General features: G+C 38.4%; 1 protein-coding gene across 2 annotated transcripts in view; it reads left to right on the plus strand.

Moving 5' to 3' along the window:
* Positions 1 to 8,728, plus strand: part of EIF2A (eukaryotic translation initiation factor 2A, 65kDa) — a 43,006-nt gene extending 34,278 nt beyond the window's left edge. For both annotated transcript variants that reach the window (XM_010835358.1, XM_010835357.1), the window contains 3 exons: positions 2,890 to 3,018; positions 3,699 to 3,764; positions 6,901 to 8,728. In XM_010835358.1, coding sequence (XP_010833660.1) covers positions 2,890 to 3,018; positions 3,699 to 3,764; positions 6,901 to 6,966 — 261 coding nt within the window. In that variant the 3' untranslated portion in view covers positions 6,967 to 8,728. The remainder of the gene's footprint in view (positions 1 to 2,889; positions 3,019 to 3,698; positions 3,765 to 6,900) is intronic.
* Positions 8,729 to 15,147: the final 6,419 nt, after the last annotated feature.

The raw sequence follows: 15,147 nt of genomic DNA on the forward strand, positions 1-15,147 counted from the left end.
ACAGTTGCACTCATCTCACATGCTAGTAAAGTAATGCTCAAAATTCTCCAAGCCAGGCTTCAGCAATACATGAACCATAAACTTCGAGATGTTCAAGCTGATTTTAGATAAGGCAGAGGAACCAGAGATCAAATTGCCAACATCCGCTGGATCATGGAAAAAGCAAGAGAGTTCCAGAAAAACATCTATTTCTGCTTTATTGACTAGGCCAAAGCCTTTGACTGTGTGGATCACAATAAATTGTGGAAAATTCTGAAAGAGATGGGAATACCAGACCACCTGACCTGCCTCTTGAGAAACCTGTATGTAGGTCAGGAAGCAACAGTTAGAACTGGACATGGAACAACAGACTGGTTCCAAATTGGAAGAGGAGTATGTCAAGGCTGTATATTGTCACCCTGTTTATTTAACTTCTATGCAGAGTACATCATGAGAAACGCTGGGCTGGAAGAAGCACAAGCTGGAATCAAGATTGCCAAGAGAAATATCAATAACCTCAGATACGCAGATGACACCACCCTTATGGTAGAAAGTGAAGAGGAACTAAAAGACCTCTTGATGAAAGTGAAAGAGGAGAGTGAAAAAGTTGGCTTAAAACTCAACATTCAGAAAATGAAGATCATGGCATCCGATCCCAACACTTCATGGGAAATAGAGGGGAAAACAGTGGAAACAGTGTCAGACTTTATTTTTGGGGGCTCCAAAATCACTGCAGATGGTGATTGCAGCCATGAAATTAAAACATGCTTACTCCTTGGAAGGAAAGTTATGACCAACCTAGATAGCATATTCAAAAGCAGAGGCATTACTTTGCCAATAGAGGTCCGTCTAGTCAAGGCTATGGTTTTTCCAGTAGTCATGCATGGATGTGAGAGTTGGACTGTGAAAAAAGATAAGCGCCGAAGAATTGATGCTTTTGAACTGTGGTGTTGGAGAAGACTCTTGAGAGTCCCTTGGACTGCAGGGAGATCCGACCAGTCCATTCTAAAGGAGATCAGTCCCGGGTGTTCTTTGGAAGGACTGATGCTGAAGCTGAAACTCCAGTACTTTGGCCACCTCATGCGAAGAGTTGACTTATTGGAAAAGACCCTGATGCTGGGAGGGATTGGGGGCAGGAGGAGAAGGGGATGACAGAGGATGAGATGGCTGGATGGCATCACTGACTTGATGGACGTGAGTTTGAGTGAACTCCGGGAGTTGGTGATGGACAGGGAGGCCTGGTGTGCTCTAGTTCATGGGATCCAAAGAGTTGGACACGACTGAGTGACTGAACTGAACTGAATCTTCCTAGAAAATTAGTATTCTCACCTGATTACAAACAACTACATTTTTATTTTTTTGGACATGCCACCCAGCTTACAGGCTCTTAGTTCTGCCACCAAGGATGGAACCCAGGCTCTCAGCTGTGAAAGTGGACTGCCAGGATATTGCCACAAACAACTAAATTGAAAAAATTGAGGGGACTTCCCTGGTGATCCAGTGGCTAAGACTGCGTTTCCAGTGCAAAGGACCCGAGTTCGATTGCTGGTCAGGGGACTAGATCCCACATGCCACACCTAAACGATTCTGCATGCTGCGGTGAAGATCGGACCCAGTATGATTTGACCCAGTACAGCCCAAAAATAAATAAAAATAAATAATTTTAAAAAGTTTTTTTTTATGAGATTTCAAAAGTAAATTTTGGTAGGCAAAGTATGTCTCTTCTCCTTTTATCCACTCCTCTCCTTTTTTATTATGAAAAATACCAAACTACACCATATTATCAGAACTTATAGGCTCCTTAAGAGTCAAAACTAAATAATTTCTTTCTAAATACTCTTAAATGCTCAGTAATATTTTCACATAGAAGGTTAGGAATTAACATTTGTGGATTGTAGTGTACGAATTAGAACCAACATGACTCTAAAAAAGAAAAAAATGCTCGAATTCTGCACTGTCTAAAAACTCTCCGGCAGACATTTTTAGATTTGGAGATCTACAAGTGATACCCTGTCCCATGTTCCCCTAGGATGCTTTGGGAGTTTGGAGTATTCCACCCAGAACTCTAAGAGATTCTAGAGTCTTGCAGAATCTGTGTATTCTACTGGGAACTCTGTAAGGAAGAAGTAGAAGCCCTACTTAAAAAGTTTTCCATGGCACAGTATTGCCGAGCTGAATTGATCTGATTGTAAATAAATCTCTGTGGGACTTACCCTGTAACATCATCTGTTATATGTACTTGAGTTTATATACTCATAGTTTTGGAGGATATCCAAGAGTGAAACTTCACATACATGCCTTAGTTAGATAAACCCTCTCACATTTCCAAATCATCCATATAATGGCACATCCCCAAATAACCAAAAATCTAGAATGTTTATTGGCTGAAACAGTAATCTCCTCGTTTACTAAGGTCATTTCATTTCTTTCCATTTGTTATTATGTAACTAATTATATTTTACATTAATAACATTTTTATTACATTTTGCTAATATTACTAAAATCCTTTTTTTTTTTTTTTGGCTGCATCACGTGTCTTGAGGGATCTTTAGTTACTGGACCAGGGGTTGAACCTGTGTGCCCTGCAGTAGAAGCACAGGGACCTAAAACCACTAGGCCACCATGGAATTCCCCAATATGCTATTTTTTATTTTATTATTATGTTACTTTAAGTTACAGATCTAGCCTTTTGGATATCTCTTGTACTGAAATATTTTTTTAAGCTTCATTATATCTATTATGGGACGATATAACATACTTGAGGCCAGCAGTTCAGTTGCTTTCTTTATATAAAGTGTGTAAAAGGCTATGTTTTCTAAATCATATTTTGTTTTCTAAAAGGCTCTATTTGTTGAAATACTTCAGTGATTTCATTTTTGAAAACTGAATTCTTGAAAATATCTCCTGCAGGAAGCGAGAATTGACAAGAGTCCAGATATGCCACCCGCTCCTGCCCAGCAAAGCACACCACGAAGTACTATTTCTCAGTCAACTTCCGGGGACCCCGAGACAGACAGAAAAATCAAGAACCTAAAGAAGGTGGGAGGCTTCAGTGAAAAGCACATGTGTTTATTGAAAGAACACATGAGAATTATATAAAGGAAATAGTGTTTAGATGCCTAAAGACAGGCATCTGAGAGGTTTGTAGCAATCCTTGTTGTTGCTTTCTCACCATGAAATACTGTAACTTAGGAATGGTACTGATTTTAGTTTTATTCACAGATGTCTAAGGGATATTAGTTCTTTATTATTGATTTTTAGAGTAATAAGAAATAATGGACATTTGAACATTTTTATACTCACTGCTTCATTATACCCTTGTGAGACAGGTAGGACAGATATTCATCCCATTTTTAAAGATGAAGAAAGAGGCACAAAAGGAAGTTTATTAATTGTCAAATTGCAACCACTGTGTGATGGTGGCCTTGGAGGTAAAATCAGGTTTCTAGAGCGCTTCCCAGGCCACATTACTGAGTTTCTCTTAAAGCTAAAGATGTGGTCCAAGTACCATGAGGTACTGAAATAAATGGTGAAATTAGACATATATTTACATACATGTACATATACATAGATGTACATATATAGTAATATTAAATTTTTGAAAAATACCAAATTTCATGTTCTTAATGTACACAGTTTTATGTTTAATTTTGAAAGTAGTTTGTGCATTCTGAATTACTTATTCTTTCTTCCTTTTGACTCCTGTTTGGTGTTTACAGAAACTGAGAGCAATTGAACAGCTGAAAGAACAAGCAGCAGCTGGAAAACAGCTAGAAAAAAATCAGGTCTTTTCTGCATTTTTCATTTGGGCTCATAGTTACTACCACCCTTCCCCTTTTTATTACAAGCAACTATTTAATCAGATTAAAGAGTATATAGATTTTAAAACTTCTTTTGAAATACGCAAGGATAGGGGAATACGTGGATCATGGTGAATGAGGGAGTCCCTATTTCCTGTGAGACATACTAATGCTGTAGCTACTGCTTATTATGTTAGACAAATAGAAAATTCTCTTCTTTTCTGTATCTCAGGTCACACTGTCCTGTTTCCCCTTTTCCTTCCTCCTGTCCTCCACACTTTGAAGCCCAAGTGTAGAATGGAAGATTTATTAGACTTAGAGAATGCAGTAAGACAGCTCTGTCTTTTGTCTCCTTAATTCATCAGTTCAGTCGCTCAGTTGTGTCCGACTCTTTATGACCCCATGGACTGCAGCACACAAGACTTCCCTGTCCATCACCATCACCAACTCCTAGAGCTTGCTCAAACTCATGTCCATTGAGTCAGTGATGCTATCCATCCATCTCATCTTCTCTTGTCCCCTTCTCCTTCCTTCAGTCTTTCCCAGCATCAGGGTCTTTCAAGTGAGTCAGTTCTTCACATCAGATAGCCATAGTATTGGAGCTTCAACTTCAGCATGTCCTTCCAGTCAGTATTCAGGACTGGTTTCATTTAGGATTGTCTGGTTTGATCTCCTTGCAGTCCAAGGGATTCTCAAGAGTCTTCTCCAACACCACAGTTAGATAGAAAGCATCAATTCTTCGGCGCTCAGCTTTCTTGACAGTCCAACTCTCACATCCATACGTGACTACTGGAAAAACCATAGCTTTGACAAGGACCTTTGTTGGTAGTGTCTCTGCTTTTTAATATGCTAAGTTGGTCATAGCTTTTCTTCCATGGAGCAAGCATCTTTTAATTTCATGGCTGCACTCACCATCTGCAGTGATTTTGGAGCCCCCAAAAATAAAGTCTCTCACCGTTTCCATTATTTCCCTATCTATTTGCCATGAAGTGATGGGACTGGATGCCATGATCTTCGTCTTTTGAATGTTGAGTTTTAAGCCAGCTTTTTCACTTTCCTCTTTCACTTTCATCAAGAGGCTTTTTAGCTTCTCTTCACTTTGTGCCATAAGGATGGTGTCATCTGCATATCTGAGGTTACTGATATTTCTCCTGGCACTCCTGATTCCAACTTGTGCTTCATCCAGTCTGGCATTTCGCATGATGTACTCTGCATAGAAGTTAAATAACAGGGTGACAATATACAGCCTTGATGTATTCGTTTCCAAATGTGGAACCAGTCTGTTGTTCCATGTTGGGTTCTAACTGTTGGCTTGACCTGCGTACAGATTTCTCAGGAGGCAGGTCAGGTGGTCTGGTATTCCCATCTCCTTCAGAATTTTCCACAGTTTGTTGTGATCCATACAGTCAAAAGCTTTAGTGTAGTCAATGAAGCAGCAGTAGATTTTTTTCTGGAATTCTCTTGCTTTTTCTATGATCCAGTGGATGCTGCAAGTTTGATCTCTGGTTCCTCTGCCTTTTCTAAATCCAGCCTGAACGTCTGGAACTTCAAGGTTCACATACTGTTGAAGCCTGGCTTGGAGAATTTTGAGCATTACTTTACTAGCATGTGAGATGAGTGCAATTGTGTGGTAGTTTGAGCATTCTTTGGTATTGCCTTTCTTTGGGATTGGAGTGAAAACTGACCTTTTCCCAGTCCTGTGGCCACTGTTGAGGTTTCCAAATTTGCTGGCATAACGAGTGTAGTACATTCACAGCATCATCTTTCAGGATTTGAAATAGCTCAACTGGAATTCCATCACCTCCACAAGCTTTTTTCATGTGATGCTTCCTAAGGACCACTTGACTTTGCATTCCAGAATGTCTGGTTCTAGGTGAGTGATCACACCATTGTGATTTTCTGGGTCATTAAGATCTTTTTTGTATAGTTCTTCTGTGTATACTTGCCACCTCTTCTTAATATCTTCTGCTTTTAGGTCCATACCGTTTCTGTCCTTTATTGTGCCCATCTTTGCATGAAAAGTTTCCTTCGTATCTCATAATTTTCTTGAAGAGATCTCTGGTCTTTCCCATTCTATTGTTTTCCTCTATTTCTTTTCATTGATTACTGAGGAGGACTTTATGTCTCCTTGCTATTCTTTGGAATTCTGCATTAAGATGCATGTATCTTTCCTTTTCTCCTTTGCCTTTTGCTTCTCTTCTTTTTCAGCTATTTGTAAGGCCTCCTTAGACAACCATTTTGCCTGTTTACATTTCTTTTTCTTGGGGATGGCCTTGATCACTGCCTCCTATACAATGTCACAAACCTCTGTCCATAGTTCTTCAGGCACTCTATCAGATCTAATCCCTTGAATCTGTCACTTCCATTGTATAATCGTAAGGGATTTGATTTAGGTCATGCCCAAATGATCTAGTGGTTTTCCCTACTTTTCTTCAATTTAAGTCTGAATTTGGCAATAAGGAATTCATGATCTGAGCCACTGTCAGCTCCCAGTCTTGTTTTTGCTGACTGTAGAGAGCTTCTCCAGCTGCAAAGAACAGAATCGGTCTGATTTCTGTCTGATTGACCATCTGATGATATCCACGTGTAGAGTCGTTGTGTTGTTGGAAGAGGATGTTTGCTATGACCAGTGCGTTCTCTTGGCAACTCTATTAGCCTTTGCCCTGCTTCATTCTGTACTCCAAGGCCAAAGTTGTCTGTTAGTCCAGGTATCTCTTGACTTCCTACTTTTGCATTCCAGTCCCCTATGATGAAAGAGACATCTTTTTTTGCTGTTAGTTCTAGAACGTCTTATAGGTCATCATAGAAACCGTTCCAGCTTCTTTAGCATTAGTGGTTGGAGCATAGACCTGGGTTACTGTGATATTGAATGGTTTTCCTTGGAAATGAACAGAGATCATTCTGTCATTTTTTGAGATTGCCCCCAAGTACTTGATTCATATCAAACAACAAATTAGACCTTGTCTCTAATCTGTGTTTTTTAAATCTGTGGTGACCAAAAAATCTGGTAAAGTCTCAGGTATATTCTTTCTCTAAATTTTTTCTCTTTCGCTATGTGCCTATTGATCTAATAATTATTTCATTTCCTGTTTAATAACTTTATTGTTTTAAACTTTTCTAGTTGGAGAAAATTCAGAAAGAGAAAGCCCTTCTCCAAGAGCTGGAAGATTTGGAACTGGGTATTTAAAGATTCACAGAAAGCAAGCTGGTTACCAGAAATCATTGCAAACGTATTTTCTGTTAAACCCATCAGTGTACATAGATATATCCATGTGCCCACATTTAACATTCACTTATAATTTTGATCATTTATCTAAGATTCTACATATCTATACGATTACTTAATATGTCTGTTAAATTGATTTTTACATCCTGCATTCTGTATCATGTCAACATATGATATCAAAAATAGACATATGATTTTCTGTTTAGCTAAGCTTGACAGATTGAAAGACTAATGTCATTGTTTTTTAGTAGGAGACAGTATTTACCATATAAATGAATAAAAATATTTTAATTTTAGCCTTTGTTGACTCTAAGTTCTTCAATTAACAATTTCTTTATTAATTTACAAAGACAAGTTTGGGAAATTTTTCCTTTGAATATATAACATAACTATCTTGATCCTAAAAGATTATATGGTTGAACATTAAAGAAAAGCCTTAAAATCAGGTTGTACTAACTATATTAAATTGTTTATATTATTGGTAGTATTTGAAGTAAAGTTTTTCTGATTAGTTTTAAAATATCAACTTTAAAAAAAGAAAATAATAAAACGTGATATTTCAGATAATAAACCTGGCCATTTAATGATAAGGTAATATTTTCTAAATGTGAACTATGATTATTTTGCTGTAGTTGTCTTGATTGTTGTGGTTGTTCACTTATATGATGAATAAAAGTTGTTCACTTATATGATGAATAAAAGATGTACTGGTAACCCAAGACATTTAGCTATCAAAACTGATTTATATTTGGTTTTGGAGTCTGTTACAGCTACTTTTTTTTAATCTGATTTACATTTGAAGTTATTTTTATTACATTTACATTGATACAGGTTTTAATTATCCAGAGCTAATATTTAAGCTAAGTAAAAGAAAAGAATCTAGGAATACTCTGAGAGATATACAGGTAACTGAGCTTCCTGATGTCCCAAAGCTACAAATAAGATTTGGTACAGATCTAATGAATTAAAGTTGTAGTGTTTTGGGTTGTTTTTTTTTTTTTTTTGCAGTGGAAGCACAGTCTTAACCACTGGACCGTTGTCAAAGTCTCTTGAGTGGTATTTTAAATGTTTTATGTGCAGAGTGAATGTGGACATATACACACTCGTGTACATATAATTTCTTTCAACATTAATTCATTTTTGATAGTAAAAACATAAGCTTTTTTAAAGTAATATATTGAAAAACAATGTAATTTTCTAATAAAATGTTAGGTAATTCACCTTAAGCCAGTGTAATGTTTTTTGACCAAGCAGCCTAACAGTTTTCTTAATTTTAAATTTTTTAATTACCAATTTATACAGTTTACAGCAAGTATATTAATCATTTTAAAAATGTTCATCTTAAGGGAATTCCCTGGTGTTCCAGTGATTAGGACTCTGTGTTCTCACTGCCGAGGGCCTGAGTTCAATCCCTAGTTGGCAGACTAAGATCCCACACACTATGTGGCATGACAGTGAATAAATCAGTAATCAATAAATTTTATCAATCAATCTATGGGAATTTCCTGGTGATTCAGTGGTTAGGACTCCGTACTTCAACTGTAGAGGGTACGTATTCGATCTCTGGACAGGGAACTAAGATCCTGCATGCCATGTGGCCCCCCCAAAATTTTTTTTAATGAAATGTTTATCTTAGAAGTATTACCATTGAACCTTTTGCTTTAGTCAGATGCTTTTTAATTGCTCTAAGGTGACTGTTCCTATTAAAATTAGATTGTTTGGACTCGGTTTTTAGATTGTCTTTATTTCTGTAATCAATCTATTTAATTTTTTCCAAAGAAATGTTTTATTTCTGTGTGCTAAATTGCTTCATTCGTATCCGACTGTTTGCGACCCTATGGACAGTAGCTCGTTAGGCTCCTCTATCCATGCGATTCTCCAGGCAATATACTGGAGTAGTTCCCTTGACCTTTTCCAGGGGATCTTCCCAACCCAGGGATCAAACCCGAGTCTCTTATGTCTCCTGCATTGGCAGGTGGTTTCTTTTAACACTAGCATCATGTTTATTTCTGAGCACATATCAATGTAAAAATCACTGAGATGTTCTTGGACTACATATTTTATTTTTATTTTAAATATATTATCTTCTGGCAGTTATAGAAAAGTGTGTAAAGTGATGAAAGTGTGCTTGAAATTTTAAATACGCTGTTGTGTATTCATTATAAAGGAAAAAATGTAATTCCTGGATTCTCATAAAATCTTTTCATTAATCCTCTCAGAAATGTATTTGGAGGACTTTTCCTGGCAATCCAGTAGTTAAAACTGCATTTCAATGCAGGGGACATGGGTTTGTTCCCTTGTAGGGTAACTAAGATCCCACATGCTGCACAGCATGGCTGGGGGGAAAAAATTATTTGGCATTTACCATAAGCATCTGTGAAGAACATAAGCTTGTGGGGAAGTCCTTCAGTAGCACAAAGGCTCTTTAGTTACACAAGTTTCCCAGAGAGGGAGGAGAAAAAGGAGCAAAACTCAACTTTTATAGCCAAAAAAAAGAATTCTCTTAGAAAAGAAATAGAGCTACAATGTCAAGACATACTTACGTATGTTGCCAAATAATAACAAAATTTTTCAAAACAATACATTTTTTGATGGTTACATTTAAGTATGTAAACTAACAGAAAAAGGTTTGCTAAGGATATGCACTAAATTGATGACATTGACTACTAGAGTGGAGGGTGGTCAAAAGGAACTTTATCTGTAATGTGTAATTTTTTATACATAAAGGAAAATATAATTTTGTACAATTTTAAAATCATAACCAACTGAGACTAGGCTTCAAACTAGAAAATTGTCTTCCAGTTCGATTTTATGACTTCTATACACCATAATATCTAAGGTAAGGACTCAATGTTATAGGTATTATGTGCAATTCGTTTGCTCTTTGGAATATGGCACCTAATAACTGAGGCAGCATGAGAGTAAGATAAATGTTTGCAAAAATGCTTCTCATTTTTTTTTCCCCTAGGAAATTTTAGCAAGTAAATATGGAAAATCTGCTGTATTCTCTTATAAATGCCTATTAAATTGGGATTCCATCTTTATCCTGGTCTGTTATCTAATATTTAAAAAATGAGTTTGACTCCTACTTCACATACTGATTCACATGTAATTATTTTTATTATTAATGGATACCTACATGATCTTTCTGTAATGTATATGACCCTGCTGCTGCTAAGTCGCTTCAGTCATGCCTGAGTCTGTGCAACCCCATAGACGGCAGCCCACCAGGCTCCCCCATCCCTGGGATTCTCCAGGCAAGAACACTGGGGTGGGTTGCCATTTCCTTCTCCAATGCATGAAAGTGAAAAGTGAAAGTGAAGTCACTCAGTCGTGTCCAACTCATAGCGACCCCATGGACTGCAGCCTTCCAGGCTCCTTGGTCCATGGGATTTTCCAGGCAAGAGTACTGGAGTGGGTTGCCATTGCCTTCTCTGGTATATGACCCTATGGCTGTAGAATTAAGAAATTTGCCAATATCACCAAGCTAGGATGTGGGATTTAAACCCAGACAGTCTGATGACAGTCCTTGTGCTCTAGGTCACTATGATAATACTGCCTCTGTATCCTGAGGTAATATATCCTTCTACACTTGATTTAGTGTAATTATAGATTGTATAAGCATGACTGCTGGACTGTGCACATTTCAGTTTTTATGGATACTGCCAAATTGCCTTCTTTAAAAGTTTAACTTCTACCAATGAAAGTTTCCCATATTCTTATCAGATCTGTAAGGCTTTTGAATTTTTACCAAATCAAGAGAGGAGAAATGATACTTTTTGCTTTTGTTACTTCTTTTTATTAGTAATGGGTTATGTATTTTTCCACATTTGATGGTGGTTTATTTTTTTTTAGTGAATTGCTTTTCATTGGCCCATTTCCCTATTTGAGTATTTAGCTTTCATCTTACTGATTTATAAGCATGTCCTATATAGTAACATGTAAAATACTTTTAAAATTTTAAGTGGGAAAAGCATGCACAGGATTTTTTTTTTAATTCAAGCAGAACAAAGGCCATACAATGAAAGGTACTTCTGTTCTAAATATAGTGATTACCAGTTCCTTAGGTATCTTTCTAAAGATACTTTGCATATTTATATTCAAGTGTACATACACTTCCTTCAAAATAAATAAATATATATATACACACACAGAGTTCTGTATTTTTTCCCTTAACATATTTTGGAAGTCATTTCATATCAGGACATTGCCCTTTTAAAATTTATACATATACCTTTATAATGACCACATTCTTTGGAGGTAAGACAGTTTAACCAGCTCACACCAATGTACATTTAGGTTATAAAATGTCAGTTAAATACACATATACACGTGCTTTAAAGTATAGATGTTTATTCTGGGATTAACTTGGGTGTCTTTTTTTTTTTCTTTAAATAGGTTTGCTGCACTGGGTCTTCATTGCTGGGCACAGGCTTTCTCTAGTTATGAACAGGGGCTACTCCAGTTGCAGTGCTCAGGCTTGTTGCAATGGCTTCTCTTGTTGCAGAGCATGGGCTCTGGGCAGGCGGGCTTCAGTAGTTGTGGCACATGGATTCCAGAGCTTAGTCTCAGTGGTTGTGGCACATGGGCTTGGTTGCCCCTTGGCATGGGGGATCTTCCGAGACCAGGAATCAAACCAGCATACCCTTCATTGCAAGGCAAGTTCTTAACCCCTGGACCACCAGGGAAGCCCCAAGTTGAGTGTCTCAAAAAATTAAATTAGGTCTTTGGATACTCAGTTTAACTGGTGATCAGTTTTGTAGTGTATTTCTTTAAGTTAGTGAACTATGAGAAAAGATAACTAGGAATATTAAAATTTTTTATTAAAATGAGGTTTCAAAGCAGTTCTTGGGTTCATCCACTTCTGAAAATAATATATTAATGTCCAGAGCAGGGGAAAAGTATGAGTTTATAAGTACTAAAATGACAAATTACTGTGACTGTCTTGCTGTTCCAATCTTGCCAAAGTTAAGTGTTTTTTTGTTTTTCGTTTTAAATTTCTGAAAGGCAGGAGGAATAATAGAATAAGCAAACACCAAGTGCCTAACTCTGCAGGTCATCTTTGGCTCCAAAAGTAATAGAATCAAATCAGATTTAGAAGGAATAACTTTCATGCTTTTTTTTTTTTAAGCTACATAGATCAGTTGTTTACAGTGTAAAGTGCAGGTTACAAAGGAAATACAGTGTATTTAGAAGTTTTAAGATTGACATTGAATTGAAGTAAAATATACTTGAAGATTCCTGCCAAAAGATGTGGCCAGGTGTCTTAATCCATCAGGGCTACTATAACAAAATATCATCGTCTGGGTTGGTTATAAATAACCAAAATTTCTTTCTGACAAATGTGGAAGTGGGTGAGAGTCTGCTTCCTCGTTCTGTCTTCTTACTGTGTCCTCACATGGTGGAAGGTGTGAGGGAGCTCTAGGGGCTGCTTTTATGAGGGTGCTAGACCCCTTTATGAGGGCTATGCCAAGTCCTCACTTCCAAACACCATGATGCTGGGAACTAGGTTCAACGTATGAATTTTGAAAGGACACAAACATTCAGTCTGTATCAGTTCGCTTCAGTTGCTCAGTCGTGTCTGACTCTGTGACCCCAAAGACTGCAGCATGCCAGGCCTCCTTGTTCATCACCAACTCCCAGAGTTTACTCCAACTTATGTCCATTGAGTCAGTGATGCCATCCAACCATCTCATCCTCTGTCATCTGCTTCTTCCACCTTCAATCTTTCCCAGCATCAGGGTCTTTTCAAATGAGTCAGTTTTTTGCATTAGGTGACCAAAGTATTGGAGTTTTCAGCTTCAGCATTAGTCCTTCCAATGAATATTCAGGACTGATTTCTTTTAGGATGGACTGGTTGGATGTCCTTGCAGTCCAAGGGACTCTCAATCTCCAACACCACAGTTCAAAAGCATCGATTCGGCTCTCAGCTTTCTTTATAGTCCAACTCTCACATCCATACGTGACCACTGGAAAAACCATAGCCTTGACTAGATGGACGTTTGTCGGCAATGTCTCTGCTTTTTAATATGCTCTCTAGGTTGGTCATAAGTTTTCTTCCAGGAGCAAGCATCTTTTAATTTCATGGCTGCTCCCCATCTGCAGTAATTTTGGAGCCCAAAATATTAGTCTCTCACTGTTTCCACTGTTTCCCCATCTATTTACCATGAAGTGATGGGACCAGATGCCATGATCTTCGTTTTTTGAATGTTGAGTTTTAAGCCAAGTTTTTCACTCTCCTCTTTCATGTTCATTAAGAGGCTTTTTTCTTTGCTTTCTGCCATAAGGGTGGTATCCTCTGTGTATGTGAGGTTATTGATATTTCTCCCGGCAATCTTGATTCCCACTTGTGCTTCATCCAGCTCAGCATTTCTCATGATGTTCTCTGCATATAAGTCAAAGAAGCAGGGTGACAATATACGGCCTTGATGTACTCCTTTCCCTATTTGGAACCAGTCTATTGTTCCATGTCCACTTCTAACTGTTGCTTCCTGACCTGCATACAGATTTCTCATGAGGTGGGTAAGGTGGTCTGATATTCCCATCCTTTGAGGAATTTTCCACAGTTTATTGTAATCCATACAGTGAAAGAATTTGACATAGTCAATAAAGCAGAAGTAGATGTTTTTTTGGAACTCACTAGCTTTTTTGATATCCAATGGATGTTGGCAATTTGATCTCTGGTTCCTCTGCCTTTTCTAAACCCAGCCTGAACTACTGGAAGTTCACGGTTCACGTACTGTTGAAGCCTGGCTTGGAGAATTTTGAGCATTACTTTACTAGCGTGTGCTGCTGCTGCTGCTAAGTCGCTTCAGTCGTGTCCGACGCTGTGCGACCTCATAGATGGCAGCCCACCAGGCTCCTCCGTCCCTGGGATTCTCCAGGCAAGAACACTGGAGTGGGTTGCCATTTCCTTCTCCAATGCATGAAAGTGAAAAGTGAAAGGGAAGTCGCTCAGTTGTGTCCGACTCTTCGCAACCCCATGGACCGCAGCCTACCAGGCTCTGCCATCCATGGGATTTTCCAGGCAAGAATACTGGAGTGGGGTGCCATCACCTTCTCCTACTAGTGTGTGAGATGAAGGCAATTGTGCGGTAGTTTGAGCATTCTTTGGTATTGCCTTTCTTTGGGATTGGAGTGAAAACTGACCTTTTCCAGTCCTGTGGCCACTACTGAGTTTTCCAAATTTGCTGGCATATCGAGTGTAGTACATTCACAGCATCATCTTTCAGGATTTGAAACAGCTCAACTGGAATTCCATCCCCTCCATAAACTTTGTTCATAGTGATGCTTCCTAAGGACCACTTGACTTTGCATTCCAGAATGTCTGGTTCTAGGTGAGTGATCACACCATCGTGATTATCTGGGTTGTGAAGATCTTTTTTGTATAGTTCTGTGTATTCTTGCCACCCTTCTTAATATCTTCTGCTTTTAGGTCCATAACATTTCTATCCTTTATTGTGCCCATCTTTGCATGAGATGTTTCCTTGGTATCTCTAATTTTCTTGAAGAGATCTCTCAGTTCAGTTCAGTCGCTCAGTCATGTCCAACTCTTTGCAACCCCATGGACCACAGCACTCCAGGCCTCCCTGTCCATCACCAACTCCCAGAGTCTACTCATACTCATCTCCATTGAGTTGGTGATGCCATCCAGCCATCACATCCTCTGTCATCCCCTTCTCTTCCTGCCTTCAGTCTTTCTCAGCATCAGGCTCTTTTCAAATGAGTCAGCTCTTTGCATCAGGTGGTCAAAGTATTGGAGTTTCAGCTTCACCATCAGTCCTTCCAATGAACACCCAGGACTGATCTCCTTTAGGATGGACTGTTTGGATCTCCTTGCAGTCCAAGGGACTCTCAAGGGTCTTCTCCAACACCACAGTTCAAAACCATCAATCCTTCGGTGCTCAGCTTTCTTTACAGTCCAACTCTCACATCCATACATGACTTCTGGAAAAACCATAGCCTTGATGAGACAGACCTTTGTTGGTGAAGTAATGTCTCTGCTTTTTAATATGCTGTCTAGGTTGGTCATAACTTTCCTTCCAAGGAGTAAGTGTCTTTTAATTTCATGGCTGCAATCACCATCTGCAGTGATTTTGGAGCCCAAAAAAATAAAGTCTGACACTGTTTCCACTGTTTCCC

Source organism: Bison bison, unplaced genomic scaffold, assembly GCF_000754665.1.
Source record: "Bison bison bison isolate TAMUID 2011002044 unplaced genomic scaffold, Bison_UMD1.0 scf7180017864042, whole genome shotgun sequence".
Lineage (NCBI taxonomy): Eukaryota > Metazoa > Chordata > Mammalia > Artiodactyla > Bovidae > Bison > Bison bison.